Source organism: Aplidium turbinatum, chromosome 2 (assembly GCF_918807975.1).
Source record: "Aplidium turbinatum chromosome 2, kaAplTurb1.1, whole genome shotgun sequence".
NCBI lineage: Eukaryota > Metazoa > Chordata > Ascidiacea > Aplousobranchia > Polyclinidae > Aplidium > Aplidium turbinatum.
Window position 1 is genome coordinate 29,381,604 of NC_137473.1, and position 20,346 is coordinate 29,401,949.

Here is a 20,346-nt window from a genome sequence, read left to right on the forward strand (position 1 = left end):
GGATTGTTGATGATCATAATGTCACTTTGAAATTTGTTAATTAGTGTAACCATGGGTACCAACAGATAAGGTTTGATTTGTTCCATTCTGCAGAATTTGCAAACTTTTGCTAAATGCCTCAATGAAATGTTTTAAACAATATATTTTGACGTCTTTTTACCTGCCTTCTCCAGTGGCACAACCGGTTTTAACATTGCAAGGATTGAAAAAAAACGAAGAACTTGATTCAAAAAATTTCAGTCAGACCGTTAGCCTAATATTTTATATTTTCTCATTGTTTTACTGCTTCCGCAAGGCAACATAAAGTTCTTACATCATTACGAGTCGTGAAAATTAAGAAAATCCGATTTTTAGAAAATTTCAGTCAGGCAACAATATTAACTATATTTTGACAAATATACAAAATGTGACAAACCAGGCTACATCTTACGGGTGAAAATGCCACACGAAACTACTACTAATTGTTTTCAATTGAAAGTCTACAATTAATAAGAATTAAAAGTCATAACGGCATTTGTGCTTGGTTTGCTTAAAAAGATAGTTTTAAGAAGCGCGAAAGATCTTACCACAATGAAAACATCCACTTTTTGAAATATGTTTTGTACCTTTCTTGCAATTGTAACTTGTGTTGGTCCATAGTCTGACGCTCACCTGTTATATTAAAAGCAAGTCTAGTTTGATACACATTATTATGTGCGTTACAAGGCAATCGCATTACTACTTTTGAGATAGCACATTATAAAAAATTTCGCTTACTGCAGCTAACTGCAGTTGTATGATTGTAACAAAAATACAACGTTCCAATTCCATGTCAAACGCCTTTCATGATATCCTCCCATTCACTGACGGGTCTGCTACTATTCGGTGAGTCCGATTCGGTGAGAGCTTTTTCGATGAGAGCCCGATTCGGTGATTTTTTTGAAAATTATCGGGTACCGTAGCCTAATTATCATTGCCGCTTTTACATCGTTTTAACGTCGCTAAACGTTGAAATAAGACCCTAATCCCTAACCCCTAATCCTAAACCCCTAACCCTAAACCCCTAACCTCTAACCCTAATCCCTAACCCTAAACCCCTAACCCTAAACCTCTAACCCTAATCCTAAACCCCTAACCCTAAACCCCTAACCCTAACCTCTAACCCTAATCCCTAACCCTAAACTCCTAAGCCTAAACTCCTAACCCTAAACCCCTAACCCTAAACCTCTAACCCTAAACCACTAACTCTAAACCTCTAACCCTAAACCCCTAACCCTAAACCCCTAACCTTAAACCTCTAACCCTATAACGGCAATGACAAAAAAAATCACCGAATAGGGCTCTCACCGAAAAATGCTCTCACCCAATAGGGATCTCACCGAATCGGACTCACCGAAACGGGCCATTCCGTCACTGACGCTGTTCAAGCAATCAAGCATGTACTACAAAATACGGTCTGCTACTACTAGTCTATTCGGGGAATCTGATTCGAAGAAGCCGATTCGGAGAAATCCCAGTTTGGAGATAGCCTTTTTTGGAGATTTCTAAAATCCCGAAGCAGCATTTGTTTATTCAAAGGAAATAGCTTTTAGTTATAATAGAGATCAACCAAGAGAAGTGTCAGCGAAAAAGTTTCAAATAATAAAAAAAAAAACAGCTATCAAACGGCGTTTCTTGATTAACAATAGAGGTTAATCAAATAAACCCTCAGCCAAAAAAGAAAGCAGTGGTCAAACAGCATTTGATGCTCATAATCAACTAAGTTGAAACTAGTGGCAGTTTAGAATAAACCTGAGTTTCGGTGTTGTATGACAAAAAATTCCTTCTATCAGTTCCTTGGTTAGACTCTCGGTTGATGTAACTGTGTCATGGCAGAGGAATCGATTAGTACGCAACGCAAAGGCGAGATTATAGCCAATAGCCATCTACATGATGGCTATTGGCACCTAAAGAAATATTTCAATGCATATGTTTGAGCTAAAGAAATGTAGTCCAGACGGTCTGAAGAAGTACTAGTGTTGTTTTCGACGCGATGATGCTGCTTTTTTGCTATTTTACATCTACTGACGCATCTACGTTTTTCCTTTGAATTAAATCTGCAAGAAACCTATCTGGCGTTTTTATATTGACTTGTTAGTCTAGGGATGGGCATTTTCGAATAATTGAGGATTCGAACCAATTCTAGAGTAGCCTAGTTAGGACTACATCGAATCCGATTCGATATATTTCCGCCATAGGAAATGAAGACAATGCAAAATAAAGTCAGTGTTTTATTTGCGACAACAGACTATAGCCTCCCCATTAAAACGTACATTTGTTTGTAGTTGTACACTGTTGTGTACATTTATATTTCTTTGTCCGAATGCAGAAGAAACGAAATGTGGAAATAAAATACAGTGACCTAACCAACAAAAGGAAAAGGTGGCAAAGCTGTAATGGTTTAAGACATGCATGCAAAAATCCTATTCCAAATTGCCCAATGCCCATCCATACTTGTTACGCATGAATCATTACCACTCATACGCGCCGACTTGCAGGGGGACCGGGGGGCAGCGCCCCCCATAAATTTATGATTGAGGGGCAACAAAAATGGCGATTACCTGTGGTGTTTCAAAGATAAATACTTCGCAAAAAAGATTTAAATCGTTTAAACGGACTTAAAGAACGCCGAAAGCGTAAAGCAGCCTACGTTGCTCTTGCCCGCAAAACAGCAGCTGATCGCATGGCTTTTTCTGGAACGTGAATTACTACTGAGATGCGCACTGCATCTTCCCACGTGTGAGGAGCAACTTCAAAGTCAAAACGTAGTGAAAAAGCGAATGCGAGGTTGAATTTTTTTCTCAGTTCACGAGTTATCCAAATGTCCGTTAGATTTTTTGTGTTTTACTTCAAACATGAAATCGATTTTAGCAAATTTTATCGAGTTGAAACTACGACACAACGAACAAATACAACTTGAAGAAAAAATGCATTTTTCAAAACTGTCATCCGTGTTTTGCTTCAATAAGCACTGTGTTGATGTATATATTGTGAAAATATATACATCTCATACACTCATGCACTACCGTATAATTTTATAAATACTCGAGTATAGATCGATCTCGTGTATAAGTCGAATCTTCACTTTTGAGCTGAAAATCGATGATATTTCCTTCTCCCATGTATAAGTCGAATGGCTTATTCCCGACCTATATAACGAGGCCTTCCTGCTGTAAAATCAATCATGATTCAACAGAACGCATTGTTAAATTGAAAACCGATAAAAGAAAAGTGTTTAATGGTCTTGGTCGCAGATATTGCCTGCATTAACGACGTCTCTTACCGCTATTATCACCTAGCCAACCTGACATCATTGTTTTATGCGGCCGCTAAGGTTTGACATCGACTTCAACGATCATGGAATGTTACGTAATAATAACGATTATATCCTACATGGAAAAAAAATGATCTCTTAAAACAGCTCTTTCTGCTGTTTTGTCTCGTGAGCTTTGCATATTCTTCAACAAGTGCATAAAATTTAGAATTGACAAAAAATCATTAAATTTGAAAATTAAGTTTGAATCACTGCAAATAAACGCATTCAAAACTTTTACTTCGCCAACGCCATTTTACACTCCGTAATCTACATCAACAATGATTTTGCCGCAGCAAAAATGCGTGAAAGCTGAAGCTTTTGAAAGCTGCCGAGCTGGAGACAACAGCTTGCCCCGTGTATAAATTTGAAAATCACTTGCGAACATCTCGACCTATACTCAAGTATATACTACGGCTTTAAAGGTAAGTAATTAGCAAAACGAGCGAAACGAGGTTAATAAAACTGATAGCGGGTTTCCACTCTGCTTGAGATCATGATTTTTTGCGTTTTTTTCCGATAACTTCACTGTCTTGATCGTTGTTATTCACTCGCACGAAAAGGAAATGAACTGGCTTGTTTTCCAACTGTTACAATGTCAAAATTTTTATGACTAGGCATGCAGCATGTGTGAGACTAATCGTTTCAAGTAACGGTTCTAATAATTTCGGCTTGCGATCTAGGTGTTCATATAAACAAGACAGTAAGCTCAATCAAAGACTATTTTAATTGAGTAAAATAGCGTTATGGTTATGACGTCATCACCTTTCTCGCCCCCCAAGGTTTTTTGAAAAGTCGGCGCCTATGCACCACGGTCTACATTCAGTAGCGAATCTGGCAATCGCTTCTTTAAAACGTATTAAATTAACTTTATTAGCCGAGGCAAGCTTGTGGCTGGTGGACAGCTTTACAGAATCAGAAGGTAGATGTGTACCTACTTTCCGCATATTAAGCAAAAATTTGTTTCGATGTTCAATCAACCTCGTTTTGAGCTAACTTGGGCACCAGAATTACTTGGATAAGATTGTTAGTTTGTCTTGTAAAAAAATGCGTTGACCAGTGTTATAGGTTAAGTTAATTGCCTAACCCAGTGGTTCTCAAACTTTTTTTTGTTGCGACGCCTCTGGAAAAGTTTTCTGGACTTGCGACGCACCAGCAAATAAAAGTAAATGAAGAAACTTATGATTAAAGTTTTGTTTATTGATATAACAAAAAGCAATGCATGTTATTTAATGTGACGTGTGGGCTTGTTTGTTTTCACAAAGTTCATTGAATCTTGGGAGAATTTTTGAAATTGCAACTTTATCAACAGCATAGTGAAGTAAAATTTACAGCAGTTCACTTTAGAAAATGACTAAAAATGTTATGTGGTTGCCAAGAAACAAATTAGTCTGTGAAATTAGTCTGCGAGCAATAATAATGACAATTTTTATGCAAATTATGAAGGTAATTAGGTCATACATTATAAAATTAAAGTGTCGGTGCGGCGTTTAATCCTTGCTTTCTTTTTGTTATTGTTGTTACTTTGTTGCTGAACGTGTAGCTAGATGGTTGTGGACTGTTTTACTTAGTTATTCAGTTATCTTATGTTAGGTGCTTGTGATGGGCAGACTTTAATTTGTGTTTGTTTATATTTTGCATGTTGTGTTTAGTTGATTAAATCGGAGTATATCGAATCAAGTATATCGGAGCTGTGTGCGGCCTGCAATGCTATATGGTAGCGAGACATGGATATTGAGAGAGAGTGAAATGGCAATCCTGAGAAGAACGGAAAGGTCAATGGTGAGAGCAATGTGTGGGGTGAAAACGAGAAGGGAAAAAAGGACTGAAGAATTGTTGGATATGCTAGAGATGAGAGAGACCATAGACCAACTGGCAAGGGCAAATGGAGTAAGATGGTATGGACATGTGATAAGGAGGGAGGAAGGAAGTTTTCTTAGAAAGGCACTAGATCTAAAGGTGGATGGGAAGAGGAAACGCGGTCGTCCAAGAAGAACGTGGAAACAACAAGTGAAGGATGAATTTAAAAAAGTCGGACTGAAGGAGGAAGATGCAAGGGACAGGGTGAAATGGAGAAAAGGGATTAAAACAATTGCTGCGCGGAAACAATCGGCCACCCCCACTAGTGGGGAACAAACCGACGATGGATTATGATGATGTTTAGTTGATTAAAGCCTTTACTTTAAGGTGAAACAATATGTTCATTTTTATCTGATGTTCATTACAACAAACATTAGGGAGAGATTCTGGGGACGGCAGTCCAGGCATTGTATCTTTTGATCCGTAATTGGGCTTCTCTCTTGGACCACCTTGACTGGGCGTGTAGTTGTTCTCTAATACGTTAAATTGCCTACTTCATTTTTTAGCATAGCAACTGTATCTTTTGTGGATCACATTATAGGGTAATTTTGAGTCACTTTTGTGCGAGGATGGCTTGCCGTCCCAAAACCCTTCCCTAATGTTTTCAGTTTACTTTTATAATGTATGACGTAATTAGCTAACTACTCTAGGCTGCTTCTGAGCTGAGTCGGTGTCTGCCTCACTTTCTGACCTAGTCTTGTTCTGAAACGATCTCTGGTCCATATCTAGAAAGCTAAAACCTCAATTGCTAAGGCAACAGGGATCAGTTGTCAGTAGATGTCACAGAAAATATATTTCGCACTTGCTAGTGCATCGTCAATTCTGAACTGTTTTAGCTTTCTATGACCTAATTACCTTCATAATTTGCATAAAAATTGTCATTGTTACTGCTCGCAGACTAATTTGTTTCTTGGCAACCACATAACATTTTTAGTCATTTTCTAAAGTGAACTGCACTATGCTATTGATAAAGTTGTACTGAAGAGGGTTCAATACCTGAAATCGTGATCTGCAACAGAAGAATTTCAAATTGGACTTTGTCATTGTCATACTTTTATTTTGAACATTAAATTTCCAGGCGTGCTATCTTTTGATCCGTAATTGGGCTTATCTCTTGCACCAGCTTAACTGGGCGAGTAGTTGTTCTCTAATACGTTAAATTGCCTAGCACCCCATTTTTTAAATAGGCCTAATAACTAAATAATCCATACAAATTCTCGAAAATTCACCAAGTCGTTTTTTTTTCCAAAAAATACTGTGACTTCCGAAATGAGAATTCTCCGAATTAGATTCTCCGAAACGGGCCATTCCGTACAAAAAATCTATCAGATTATATCAAACCAGTATGAGCTGCCCAAGCGGTTGGACATCCATCGGAACCACATGACAGGATGGGTAAAAGGCAACACAAAAATGACCTGAATTGCCTTTCTATCCACTTAATCCAAGCGCCAGAGATAAATCCGCTTATGACAAGAAATGCAAGAGTTACCAAGTGAAGCCAAAGAAGGGCCCGGCTGTAAAAGGATGGGGGGCTGCCAAACATTCTACATACTGTTTCTTTCTTCTAGTTTTTTTTGAGAAAAACCAGAGCCAAGAGTGCCTACCTGCAAGTGATTGGTTTTCGTGCTGCGCCAAAACTTTGTTCACTCTCTCCTGTTCCATTCGAGGGTTTTTGAGTCGTTGTAAGGTTCGATCTGAAGTTTGCACGCTGTTCCCAACGATTGCGGCAGTGTGACTATTGAAATACAGTTCACGATCAGAAGGCTGGGAAGTACAAATAAAATGACTTTATAAAACTTTTCTGGGTAGCGAAAACCAATCGCAGACAAACCATCAATAACTACCTGGTGACTAACTTTTGTTATTATCAAAACCGTTCCACTTGTTTTCCGTTGCCGCACAAGTGTTCATTATACACGTCAAACAACAAAAACTTTAGAAAACCTCAGTACATTTCGCTTGTAAGCGGGATAGCCTAGAGTAGGAAAGAGGTGTTCATGCGTTGGATGAAAATATAATACTTTACTTTAATGTCATAAATTCAAATAAACAATTTAGTCACGGAGATGGCTTGCCATACAACGAATAATTATATTGAAGAACAGCAGTCGAGCGCTCACAAGTTGCAGGCGATGTGAAGGAATCGTCATTGATTTGACTTGGGAAATAATTTGTTTGTTGTCGGGGAATCTGAAGTTTAATACATGTAATTTAAAAGTAATTGAAAAAAACAGTTTCGACATGGGCAGTTTGCCATTGAGATATTTCTTTCATGAAGTCTAATTGAGATACAATATGAATATATAATTATATATCCAGAATTTCACAATTACCATTCACGAAAAACCGCTGTAGATCAAATGAATCAATAATTATTTTAATGTTGCAACATCAAACAACTGTATTTAACAAGTGATAGACAATTTTTGAGTAATAAACATATAATATTATTGTCAGATCATGTGTCAGATAAATGAATATTAAGGAAAAACAATTTTTACTCAATGTGTGCGACATTTGCGTCGATAACAAGTCGAAGACGCTTCAAAAAAGACCTGCAAAAGTCATGAATAACTCTTCCAGGTATTTTGGTCCATTCTTTTTTCAGATTAGTCTTCAGCGCTTCCAAACTTTGGTGGTGTTTAGCCGAAACCTTGCTCTCCAGTAAAGATCAGATGCCAAAGTTTAGGGGGTTCCGGTCTGGGGATGAAGGAGGCCATTCTTCCTTGGAAATGAAGAACGGCACATTGGTAGGGATGGGCAATTCACAATAATGAATCCAGAAGGATTCGGATCCTAAACTATCCGAATCCAAAACGGCAATAAAACCGGGTAATAAGATTCGGTTTTAAAGATATACATAAGTCTTGTGCAAGCTGTCAGCTGGAGACAGTGAACTGAAAAAAAGTGTGGTTTACTCACTTTTTTCTTTGCACTGACACCATCCGCAGTTCCGCACTTTCAAAAACATTGTGCGCTCATGGCGCATGCAACTCTACGTCACTCGCTTGCATGAGCAATCAAAGAAACTAAGCGCGCAATTTTCTTCACGCTTTGTACACATGCACAATGGTGCAATGCTTTTTTTCAATCCACGTGCGTATGCGACTCTGCGATAGTTTGACTGGTGAGCGTAACAACATTGAGCAGATGCCCCTGCTAAAGGAGTTGGATTTGAAACACCTCAGCATACCTGTCACATCAACATCTTCCGAGCGATGCTTTTCGACTGCGGCTTGACCGCAACTAAGCTGCGCTCCCGTTCAGCGTTGCCAGATGGGGAAATAGAATATCAAATTAAAAAAATTTGGTGAAATTTAGAGGTCTTTATTGCCAAGCTTTTTGACCTTGGAACCAAATAACTTTTTGGTGAAGTCTGGTGAAATTTTCCCTACTCAATTTTTTTCAAGAAAGTTTTTTCAATTTTTTTTAAACTTTTTAGCAAATAATCCCTGCTTGCATAGAAAACGTTTTGCAAGACGTTTGCATATGGATGATGGCAGTGTTTTATGTCTTAAAAACTATTTGTATCTAAGCGAAATTGTTTTATTTACGGTCAGGGCCGGGTCAGACCGCAGAGCAAGGGGGCAAATTTTTTTAGGGGGGGCCGAAAAATTGTTTTGGGCAAAATCATTATAATTGTAGCTGTTGCTCGAGAATGTTGGGATTTTGCCAGGGGGGGGGCAAAATTTTTTTCGGGGGGGGGGGGCGATGCCCCCCTGCTGGCTACGGGCCTGTTTAGGGTGTTTTAAATATCTGGTGAAATTTTAGTTACTTTTTGTTGCCAAGCGGCTTCCATCATCTAGCAACACTGCTCCCGTTTGCCTGGAAGTCATTTAGAATGCCTTAATGTGTTGCATTGCAACAAACATTTACTTTGATTGTGTAGCTTTTGTGTCTGAAATTGTTTACTTTTTGTGTTGACGAAGCGATTCGGTATTCTGGATTCGATTCTGGATTCGGTTTAGTATTCCGGAATAATTCTGGAATAGTGAATTATTCTGAATTGCCCATCCCTACACATTGGCTGAAAGCCAGTTTTGAGTTCCCTTAGCTCCATGTGAAGGGGCAGAATCTTGTTGGAATGACATATTACGTTTTTTGAAGTGCTTCTTTGCCCAAGGCAACAATGAACCCTCAAGAATATCATTTCGGTAGTTCTCTTGGTTCAATTTCACTTCTTGGTCCACAAAATCAATGGACTCCTTCCTGATTCGTTGACTGCGGCCCATACCATCACTGATGCCGCCCCTTGTCTCCGAGTGACTACCCAGGGTTAGCTAAATATACAGTGTATATTTAGCTATGTTTTATAAAGCCTTGTTGTGGTAAGTGGTAACCTTATTATAATATTAAGTAAATAATAAATGCACAGGGATTTAGCATTTGCAAGTCTTTAAACCTGCAAGTTAATAAAAAATTCTCAACAACTTCTCAAGTTTATGTAGCTCCACACAAAGTGAAAATTACATGACTTCTTGACCCTTTTTATGTTTTAAAAAGATAATGTTTAAACCAGTGGTTCCCAAAGTGGGCGCCAGCGCCCCCTGGGGGCGTTGGCGATCATGAAGGGGGCGCTAGCTATCAAGTGGGCGTTAGGGGGGGCGCTGGGAGTAAATCGGGGCATTTACAAGAAGAGGATTGCAAAGCATTTTTGTCATGTTTCCCTTCAAAGAAATACAAAGACGGTGATTATAAGAGCTCTGTGGTAGATATTGTGGCAATTATGTTGGCAACGTTGCTTCGCAGTGCCTTACAAGTTAGTTGAGGTCGTAACATAACAATTTGAAGCACTCCGATTACACAAATCCAATGTTAAGTTACAATCCAAGAGTGTTTTGATCTAGCATTTGTCTTAATTTGCCTTTGAAGACTGTCATCAAAGCAGTGAATAAAATTAAAGCGCACGGCCGCACGCTCTGAATACACGCTCATTCAAACGATTGTGTAATGAGACTGATGAAGCTTTTGAGCGCTTACTACTCCACACCAAAGTACAATGGCTTTCCAAGAGAAATTGCCTTGCACGATTTTATTCCCTGTTTGAAACTATCGAGGAATTTCTAAATAGTTGTGACCCTGGCCTTGGGAATGACGTCCTGGTTGTGAGAAATGATATCGCCTACTTGTCAGACATATTTTCCAAATTTAATGAATTGAAATTATCCCTTCAGGGTAGCGAAATAAGTTTGTGTTGTATCAGCAAAATTTAGTTAGATGAGAATTTTTCCAAATCTCAAGTTTGCATCAACTTGATACCAGTGACAGAGGCATGTCTGATGTTGATGTAGAGACGTACAGCAATCATCTTCAAGAAATACACAAAGGCATGGGAGTTCGATTCCAGGATGTGTTCTATAGTTAGAAACCAATGACTGGATAATCGACCCATTCTGTGATATTTCCGAACATGGAGTTCTTGAGGAGGAACTGATAACATTGCAAAGCGATTTTGCATTCAAACAGAAGCTCAATATCTCGTATCAATCGTTCTGGCTACAGAACTAAATCAAAGAGAAATACCCTCACGTGTGGACTCGGGTCAAAGTTTTTATCATTGTCTTTCCCAGCTCATACTTGGTGGAGCGTGCTTTCAGTGCCGTGACAACGCTTCTGGATAACAAAAGCAACTGTCTTGACATAGTTAGACGGGGAGACTTAAGATTGTTCCTATCCAAACTGAAACCCGATCTCAAGAGGCTGATGGCATTACACCAACCTCATCTGTCTCATTAGAGTTGGACTTTAAGTTATGATAAATGGAAAATAACTTTGATTTTACTTTTTTTGTCGAAGGGGGCGTTTGATACACTGTTTGTTGTCCAGGAGGGCGCTATTAAAAAAAAGTTTGGGAAACACTGGTCTAAACCGACAGTTTTAACTACGAACAGAGGCCGACGTTTCAATCTTAACAATCGGTCTCTTCAGCGCAGTGAAATGAAAGTAGAGAGTTGTCTTGAAGTTGAACTCAGTAACTAAGTTACTACTAAAGTCATGTAATTTTCACTTTGTGTGGAGCTACATGTACTTGAGATGTTACTGATATTTTTTGATCCCTTGTTGATTTATGCATATCAGTTTGTATACTCTGTGTATATTTTTCTTGTATCATGGGCCAATCCTGTAGATGTTTGCTGGTACACCTCATCATTTTCTTTGAATTTTAATACATATTTGTGCAGCCATAGGCGTCGATTTTTTCTTAGAAAAGGGGAATTCTGGGTGGGCGAGAGTTTTCAAACAGATTTTATTGAATGTGTATGTTCGCAAATTCGCAATGGTTAGTCTTTCTCACAAAGACTGCGTGTAGCGTCGCTGCAGCAATTAAGCTATAATAGGTTTGATGTTTGCTTTCCTGCTCCTTGTGATCTTATTAGCGCTGCTAAACTAAACAAACTTCTTTTCTGTTTTCCTTTACGACCTAAAAAGCGCGTCTTGTGACCTGTTATCTTTAAAATGGCGCCTTCGGATTTGCCGCATTTTGATTTGTAAAAAGCAGTGTTGTACGCGTCAATGAAATAAATTGACGACGTCAGCCTGAATTGCCTAAAAACTTTACGTGCTGCGTAAAGTGCTGCGTCAGCTCTCAGAAATTGATGGCGTCAGCGTTAATTTCTAGCGCTATTTTAGCCAGGGTCTCACAAAACGGAAGCATTTCAACCAAGTTTAGGCTAACAATAGCTATAAATAAAGAGCAGGTATTATGTTTTGATACTGTATTGTAATTAGCTGCTTAGCTTATTAGTTATTTCCTTGTAGAAACACAAGCATTTCAAAACGTTTGTCTGACAATCTGCTGCGTTTGGGACGCATAATGTCCTTTCCAAGTGAAAACATGCGATCCACAGCAGCGCTGGATGGTGTTGTATTTCAAAAACAAGTCTTAAAAACGTTCACTCGGAAAGGTAGCCTATCACTGTTCCAAGCGTGCTGTGATGGCTTAGCATATATACATTTTTTAACGAGGTCCACTGCACCAGCATCGCTCTTTTCAGGGGCATAAAACAAATAAAGTATCTTCAACCTCTGCGATGACATTCATTGATTTTTCGCTTTTTCTCACTGATCCCTCATTCTCGATAGCCTACTGCTCACGATAAGAGTGATCAACATTTGGCAAACTTCTTCCGCTTGTAGCCTATTCCAGGTAACCATTCCAACCAACGCGAAAGCGGGTAATTGGGATGAGTCGCGCTGGCAAAATACATTGTGAAACGAGATTTTCCATGAAAACAAAAATGACGCATAGCGCGTGACGCTTAAAATCGGCAAAATATTTGACGGTGCTATCACTTCCGTCAACTAAAAAATAAACCAACGGCGCTAGCCTCAGCATCAACAAAAAGTTGACGCCATCAACGTACAACACTGGTAAAAAGCAAAGATTTGTAAAAAGCGATTGTTTCAGTACGTCTTTAGTTTGTATCGGTTATTTTATTGTCATGTTCATTATGATGTCATATTCATATTCCCTTACGTTGACCCGGAACTGAAGTTTGATTGTGACGTAACGAAAGTGAAATCATTCGGAGAAAAGATCAAACGTAGCTTTCTCTCACCAGGAATTGCCAGCGTGTGGCAGTTGCCACCCGGCCCACCCTATTTCGACACCTATGTGCAGCTACTATCCAATTTTTTCGCATTTTTGATCCATCTCAGATGATTGTTATGTCCTAGCTTAGCGACAAATTTCTGTCTTTTTCACAAGTTTTTATTTTTAACAAATTCCATTCATTTCTTAAGCACAACTTTACTCAAAAAAATCACACTTTTTAATTGGCGGGAAAGTTACATCTCGCTGAAGTCCGAAATCAAAACTTAAATCAATTCTCATTGGCTTATTAACCATCACTTTTGAAAACCATCATCTCATCCCAAACTTCAAAACACCTCTCTACTTTCAATTCATTGGGCTGAAGAGATCCTTAAGATCGAAATATTGGCTCTGTCCGCAGTTAAAAATATCTTTTTAGACATTATCTTTTCAAAAATTGAAAAAAATCAATAAGTCATGTAATTTTCACTTTGTGTGTGGAGCTACAGGTACGTGAGAAGTTACTGATATTTTTTTGATCCCTTGTTGACTTATGCATATCAGTTTGTATAGATGTTTGCTGGTGCACCCCTTAATTCTCTTTAAACCTAGCTTGAAAATCGTAAAACAGTTCTTAAAGTTTGTCTTTACATTCTTCCACTTTCTCGTCTTTATTTCGATATTTATCTTTTTCGGATTAGTGAAGTGGTAGAATGAAACTGAACTGAAATATTTTGAGAAAGGTCTAAAACAAGCTGATACATTGGTGTGCCAAGTTCAAACTTAGTAAATGAAGCATTGACCAGTAACCGACATGAGATCTGCGATCAAACACTTCTCATCTTCTAGTTGAGGATAAAGCTTCTTTTATAAAGAAAAACACTTATTGACTCCAACAAATCTGCTCAAAACGTTGCTTTTGGACAACCACCTTACATTGCAGTAAAATGAGACATCATCATTAGGTTTATCTTCCATATTCAAATTTTCAATGGATTTTGAAATTGTCGATGTGCCTTTGACATTTTTGGTAGGACATTTATAATTTCAAGAAGAACAGTTTTTATAACGTCTTCATATTTTAAATGTAATTCCTCATCATCATCAGCTAATTTATTAAAGAGCAGCAATTGAAGCTCAGAGCCGCAGTTTGGCCACTCTTGTCTACAAGCGCTGACACACATCAGCCAGATTGCTCCCCCCCATCCCTGACAATGCTTGTTGCAAGTTTTTAATTCGCGTTGCATGGTTTAAGTTGCTAATTTTGTCGTTAGCTTCTTGTTAAGAAAACATACAAACAACTCATTAAAATATATAATCTTGAAAAAAACACCAGAAAAAAATAGTGCAACTTACAAACTTGTTATATCTTCCTCTTCTGAATCAAACAAATCAGAACCAGATTCATCATCCAGATCAAAGTTGTTTCCGGTCCTTGTACGAAAGCTATATCTGGTTGAATAATGCTTTTCTGCAAAAGATAACAGTGGAATGGGATATTTTTTCAAATCGAAAACTCATGGAAGACAGTAGACACTAAACGTCTAATACATAAAAGTATGATTGGTTACTATGTTCCTATCTTAACGTTACTCAGACTTGGATTATTCGCTTACAAGGCAACGTTTTGAAAGTAAATCTGCCTTTGAATCGGTGTACACTGTACATGGGTTCAATGCTCTGTTTGGTCAAACTTAGAGATAGTTAAAAACGTTTTTTAATCATTTCTTTTTACGTTTTTTTTCGTTTTTTATACTGTTTCCAATGGCTTCATACACTTTTTCAAGTAATAACTGTTTTCGTTTATCATAACAAAAATCTGTAAAACAAGCTGTAAAATAATAGCTGCTAAGTAACTACTATAAGTTGGTTTAAAGCAGTCTTGAGTATAGTCAAGTGGGGCAAAAAAATGCAAAATTGACAAACTTTTGATTTTCTCGCTAAAAAATGGGCCAAAAAGTCCAATTTTACCCTCTATTGATCAATATTGATACTCCGTTGATGTATCCAAAAAAATTGAAGCATTATGTTTATTCTTTTTATTTTTATCAAATATTTTGTTTTGTTTTTTTCCCCAGTGTTTGCCGCAATAAAAACCATGCACGGGGTAAAAAAAAACAATCAATTTTCACAGTCAAATCTTGTTTGTTAAAAGCAACACAAAGCAAAAGAAATAGGTAGGCTATATATACAGATGAGGATGAAATTGTAACATCTTGTTTAAACAAAGAAGTTTATGCATTATGAAGTCCATATTTACTTAGGAACACAAGTTTTTCTTTTACTTCCTCTTTTTTGGCAAAACCAAAATATGATTTTGCACGTCCGGCAGCAGTTAACACTGCAGTTGAACGTCATGAAAGGCCACAAAAACAATTTTCAACTTTGAGGATATCTGTCCTCCTTTGTTGGCCAGTCCCAATGCACTGCATCTTCTGAAGTTGATTTCTTGTGCAAAAACAGAAATTCAGCTTGCTCAATTTTTCCATCAACCTCGTCTCTGAAGACCTTCAGAAGTTTTTCTCAATCATATGTTCTTGGCTTCTCCTAAAACACTGCAAAGTACTGTCCAACTTGCTTTTTGTTTATTTCCAATTTAATTGTTCTCTTTTGTTTCCTCTGTTCATTTACCCTTTCTTCAGTTACCACTTTTCTCTCTTCCTCTACATCTTCCATTCCAACAACTACCGGTATGTCTTCTCTTGTTTCGTCATTCATTTCTTCAGATTCAATGTCAGACTCTTCTACCATCCTTTGTATCTACTATCTACTCTTTTTTTTTTTCTTGTCATTTGTATGTCGCCCTCTTGATTTTAATACTGTAGTTACACTTTCTATCGAAATCAATTCATCTTTTGGCACGTCATGCAAATACTTTAGGATCAATATCTAATCAGAAATTATCCTGAAACGACGCTACAGTGCTCAATGAGACGACCTCAAAGCTAATTATATTGATGATGATGATTGAAGGGCAAGTCAAGTTAAAGCATTTTATTCGCTTCAACAAAATTTCCTATTTGTCTATATACTGGGGTGTTGCAGGCGCCCCAACCTTCTCTTATTTTGCTTACCTTTTTTGTGGTACCGTACTGTGTTTAGATCAGTAGACCACAAATATGAAGTTTCATAAATTTTCATCGACGTTTACCTCTACCGCCAAGGCCATTTTGAGGCCCACTTTTTAAACTTTTTCATGTTTTTTGCCACTAGAGGGCAGTGTATGTTTTTCAATATTGGGGGTATATTTAAATACGGAAAGCCAGAGCTGCCAGACATTGCTAATGATAACTTATTGTCATTGTGCTCCTATGCAAATGCCAGCAGCAAAATGTGTTTTGAACTTTTGCACATTTAAACAACTTTTCTTGCCAAACACCCGAAAGAATGGGAAATAGATGATGGCTATGCTTCGGCTAATGGTATCACAAATGCACTCAGATTCTGCAATGATTCAACAGAGAGAGGGGTAAAACTGGTATCTGACTTTCTTCATCTAGCAAAACAGGAAAAAAATCTACAAAACTATATTCAAGTGGTGGAAGAGAATCGAAGGAAGATACCAAATCTTAGAAAATGTCGTTTATCAACACAATGAATATGCACAACTGCCTTTGCGGAAATTGTGTTATCTAAGACTCAGATTGCCTGTTTGGATTTATTGATATAGTGCATGCATGCAGTTTCTTCACAATTGAATAAATTTTGTTGTGCAGAAGTTATGAAATTGTATTCTTCAGATAGCACAGCTCAAAAAATGCAACAATATTGCCTTTTTACAGGAAAATAGTTCAAAATTAGAATTACCGCCCTCTAGTGGTAATATTTTGCAAAAATATTGCTAAAATCAAATTCCTTACCCATGAAAATAGGGGGGTGTATGCAAATTCCATAACAATAATTATGATGAGTAGTTTTTAAGATATTTTAATTTTTCTTTTCACCACTAGGGGCAGTATTGTGCAAAAAAATTAGTGACAAAACATGAATATTTTTGGATAGACTTATCCCATTTCTCCAATTTTTTTTTAACTATTCAGAACATAATAAGGCATCTTTTAAATATACTCCCAATATTGAAAAACTTATACACTTTCCTCTAGTGGCAAAAAAACATGAACAATTTCAAAAAGTGGGCCTTAAAATGGCATCGGCGGTGCAGGTAAACGTCGATGAAAATTCATATTTGTGGTCTACTGATCTAAACACAGTACCACAAAAAAGGTAAGCATGGTGAAACCAAGATTTAAATTTGATGGGGCGCCTGCAACCGGAATGGCCGGTTTCGGTGAGTCCGATTTGGTGAGTTACCTATTCGGTGAGAGTCTTTTTCGGTGAGAGCCCTATTCGGTGATTTTTCTTTAAATTATTGGGTACCGTAGCCTAATTGTCATTGCCGTTATAGAGTTAGGGGTTACGAGTTAGAGGTTAGGGGTTTAGGGTTAGGGGTTTAGGGTTAGGGGTTTAGGGTTAGGGGTTTAGGATTAGGGGTTAAGGATTAGGGTCTTATTTCAACGTTTAGCGACGTTAAAACGATGTAAAAGTGGCAATGATAATTAGGCTACGGTACCCAATAATCTTGAAAAAAAAATTCAAGAAAATCACCGAATAGGGCTCTCACCGAAAAAGGCTCTCACCGAAAAGGCTCTCACCGAAAAGGCTCTCACCGAATCGGACTCACCAAATAGTAGCAGACCTGCCTGCAACACCCTACTATATACGACACATAATGCTACCAGGACTGGTTAAACTAACACTGAACTGAGACATCTGAAACTGGTTAATGCTTACAAGAAGATTAAGCTTTTGAATGGCTACTTGGCAGGAGTTCAACAAGTGGAATGGTATATAATTATAAATCAATTAACTATAAAGAACAACACAAACTGATAGGAGCGTGAAACTTCACGCTTGACTTCACGTGCCCTGTCATGAATCATCAACACATTAGGATTAATGTATTTACTAGAGATCAGGAAACTAAAACAATGCAAGTAAAACATTAAAATGTTAGTTTTAATTCCTTATATATATAGCAACCAAAATCGTTCTAAAATGAAAGTTATTAAAGATGGGGTAAAAAAAACAAGCACAGGGAAAATAAAAACAACTGTTTTTTTTGCCCCAACATATTGTGTAGTTTTATGGTAAAAAAAGACAACACAGAATAGAATGAAAGGTTAACAGCAATCAAAACTGAAGTACTGGAGTACAATCACATTAAAATATCATGTAAATACACATAAAAAATTGTGATTGTCAACAATTGTTTTCGATCCACAAGAAGTTTAGTAAAGTGCAAAAAAAATTTTTTTGGACAGTTTTTAGGTCAATTTAGTGATTTGCATAGTACGTGAAGATTACTTACCTCTAGACCTAAATTGTATATTAAAAAACTACGTCAATAAATGATGTTTCTAATCATGCAAAGCTTTTAAAAAAACTTTCTTTGGGGGAGTTGGGGGGTTGTCCTTTTTTACCCCAAGTACCCCTATGTTTTTTTGCCCCAACTGACTATAAGTACTGTAAGTCAGAAGTGTGGCCACAGGCTCAGCAAGTGGTACTAATGAACCACGCAACTTCAAAGTGCTACTGTCAATGATGAGGATAAGGGACTTCTCAGATAAAATCCTAGGAAATGGTCCCATTTGTGATCATGTTAATAACCAACCTTCTTTGTTGCTTGTCTTAATTTCTTCTATTTCTTTAATCTTTTAATACATGCACACTATTATGACAAGTAAATGTTCTACCCGGTAGAGCCCTTTGTTGCATGATATATGCCACAAAGATTTTTAGGAATTACATGACTTTAGAAGAGAACAATTATTTGTGAAGAATATTTTTGTTTGGGCGATACGAATTACAGTTTAGTCGACTGATACAGGTTAGCTTATCGATAAAAAAAGTAGAGAGTAGGCTACCCCAATAAATTGGTAAAGTCAAACTTTATTAATGCAAATTTAATGAACTTGACTTTGCTAATTTAGTGTAGTATATCGGGTGCTGACAAAGTCCTTGGACTAAAATTAAATTTTAATTTACTATGTCCTGAAATAGATTTAGTAAGTGTTTGATAGTGCATAAACCTTACTTTTCAGAATGTGTCATCAGTTTATCATAATTTAGCTTTACTTTCAAGTATGAGTGATAAACGTGCAGCTATAATTGAGCTTCATCGAGCAGGCAAGACCAATTCAGAGATAATAAAGCTTCTTGAAGCACCGAAATCAACAGTTCATCACACTGTTAGCAGGCTTAAAGAGCTGAACAGTGCCGAAGATCGCCCTCGAAGTGGGAGACCACAAACTTCTCGTACCCCAAAGGTCATTAATGCCGCTTGAGCCAGAATTCGCAGCAATCCCAAGAGGTCCATGAGGAAAATCATCATCATCATAGTCCATCGTCGGTTTGTTCCCCACTAGTGGGGGTGGCCGATGAAAGTGAAATGGATGTGAATGAAAAGACGATCAGGAAGATCGTTAAAACCGATTTGAAGTTGTCCCCCATCAAAACACAAACTTGCCAACACCTCACAGACCTCCAAAAAGAAAAGAGACTCGATCAAGCTAAAATTCATCTGAACAAAATGAAGTCAGGTACGGACACAGAAGAGATCATTTTCTGTGATGAAAAATAGTTCAATGTCGAAGCAGTCTGTAACCGACAAAATGATCGTATCCTTGCTAAGTCTTCTGCAGACATTCCTGACTCCATGAAAAAAGTTTTTATGGGCCAGAAACCGTCTTCTGTCATGGTGTGCGCCGCTGTCTCCAAAACTTGGAGGTCTCCCCTCATTTTTGTTCCACAAGGCGCTAAAGTTAACACCAATTCGTACATTGAGACAAGTTTGAATTTAATTCTATTTGAATAAGAACTTCTGATGAGTGACGATCCGTATAGGTGATGATGGCGTATGAGCGATCTTTCCAGGCTAGATTGGAGGGCAGGAAATCTTCAGCCACTCAGCAGTCTCGTCGTCCAGGATTCTCAGACCATGCGCACCGTGTGGAGGCCGGTGGGTTAGGCAGTGGTGGATGACATGGTCTGCGGTCTGTTCCGTGGCACCACACTCGCATTCTGATGAAGGAGCCAGGCCCCACTTGTGCATGTCCGAACGAAAGCGGCCGACGCCAGTTCGCAGGCGGTTAAGCCTGACCCACGCAAGCCTTGCGAGGGACATCCCTGGTGGGCGAGGATCGGCGTCGGGTGTGAAGTCACGGAGCGTGGAGGTGTGATTTTGCCACTCCGTGTTCCACATGTGGTTCGTCCAGTGTGCCGCACTTAAACCAAGTTCTTCTGCGTTCTTAAGGAGTTGTTGTGCGGCAGGCACAAAGGGGCGTCTTGATTTCAACCGCTGCTTTATAGGTGGTGGTCTCTTGAGTGTTGCATGGAGGAGATGGTCGGGGTCCAAAGCGTGGCGAGCGAGAGAAATTGTGGCTCCTTTACGGCGTAGCTCAGCGGGTTGGATGCCTGCTAGGATGGGTAGGCAGTCCGTTGGAGTGGGACGCAGGCATCCAGTCACAGTACGCAGTGCGTCGTTGATGGCGGTATCAATCTGGTGGGTGTGAGAACTACGACACCAGACCGGCGCGCAGTACTCTGCGCGCCGGTCTGG

At 38.4% G+C, this 20,346-nt stretch overlaps 1 protein-coding gene across 2 annotated transcripts in view; it reads right to left on the bottom strand.

Annotated features, from left to right (window-relative positions):
• Window positions 1–20,346, bottom strand: part of LOC145786724 (origin recognition complex subunit 2-like) — a 77,148-nt gene that overhangs the window by 35,428 nt on the left and 21,374 nt on the right. For both annotated transcript variants that reach the window (XM_082598460.1, XM_082598453.1), the window contains exons 6-9: window positions 14,085–14,199; window positions 7,315–7,384; window positions 6,799–6,958; window positions 567–651 (exon numbers count right to left, since the gene is read on the bottom strand). In XM_082598460.1, the coding sequence (XP_082454586.1) occupies window positions 567–651; window positions 6,799–6,958; window positions 7,315–7,384; window positions 14,085–14,199 (430 nt within the window). The remainder of the gene's footprint in view (window positions 1–566; window positions 652–6,798; window positions 6,959–7,314; window positions 7,385–14,084; window positions 14,200–20,346) is intronic.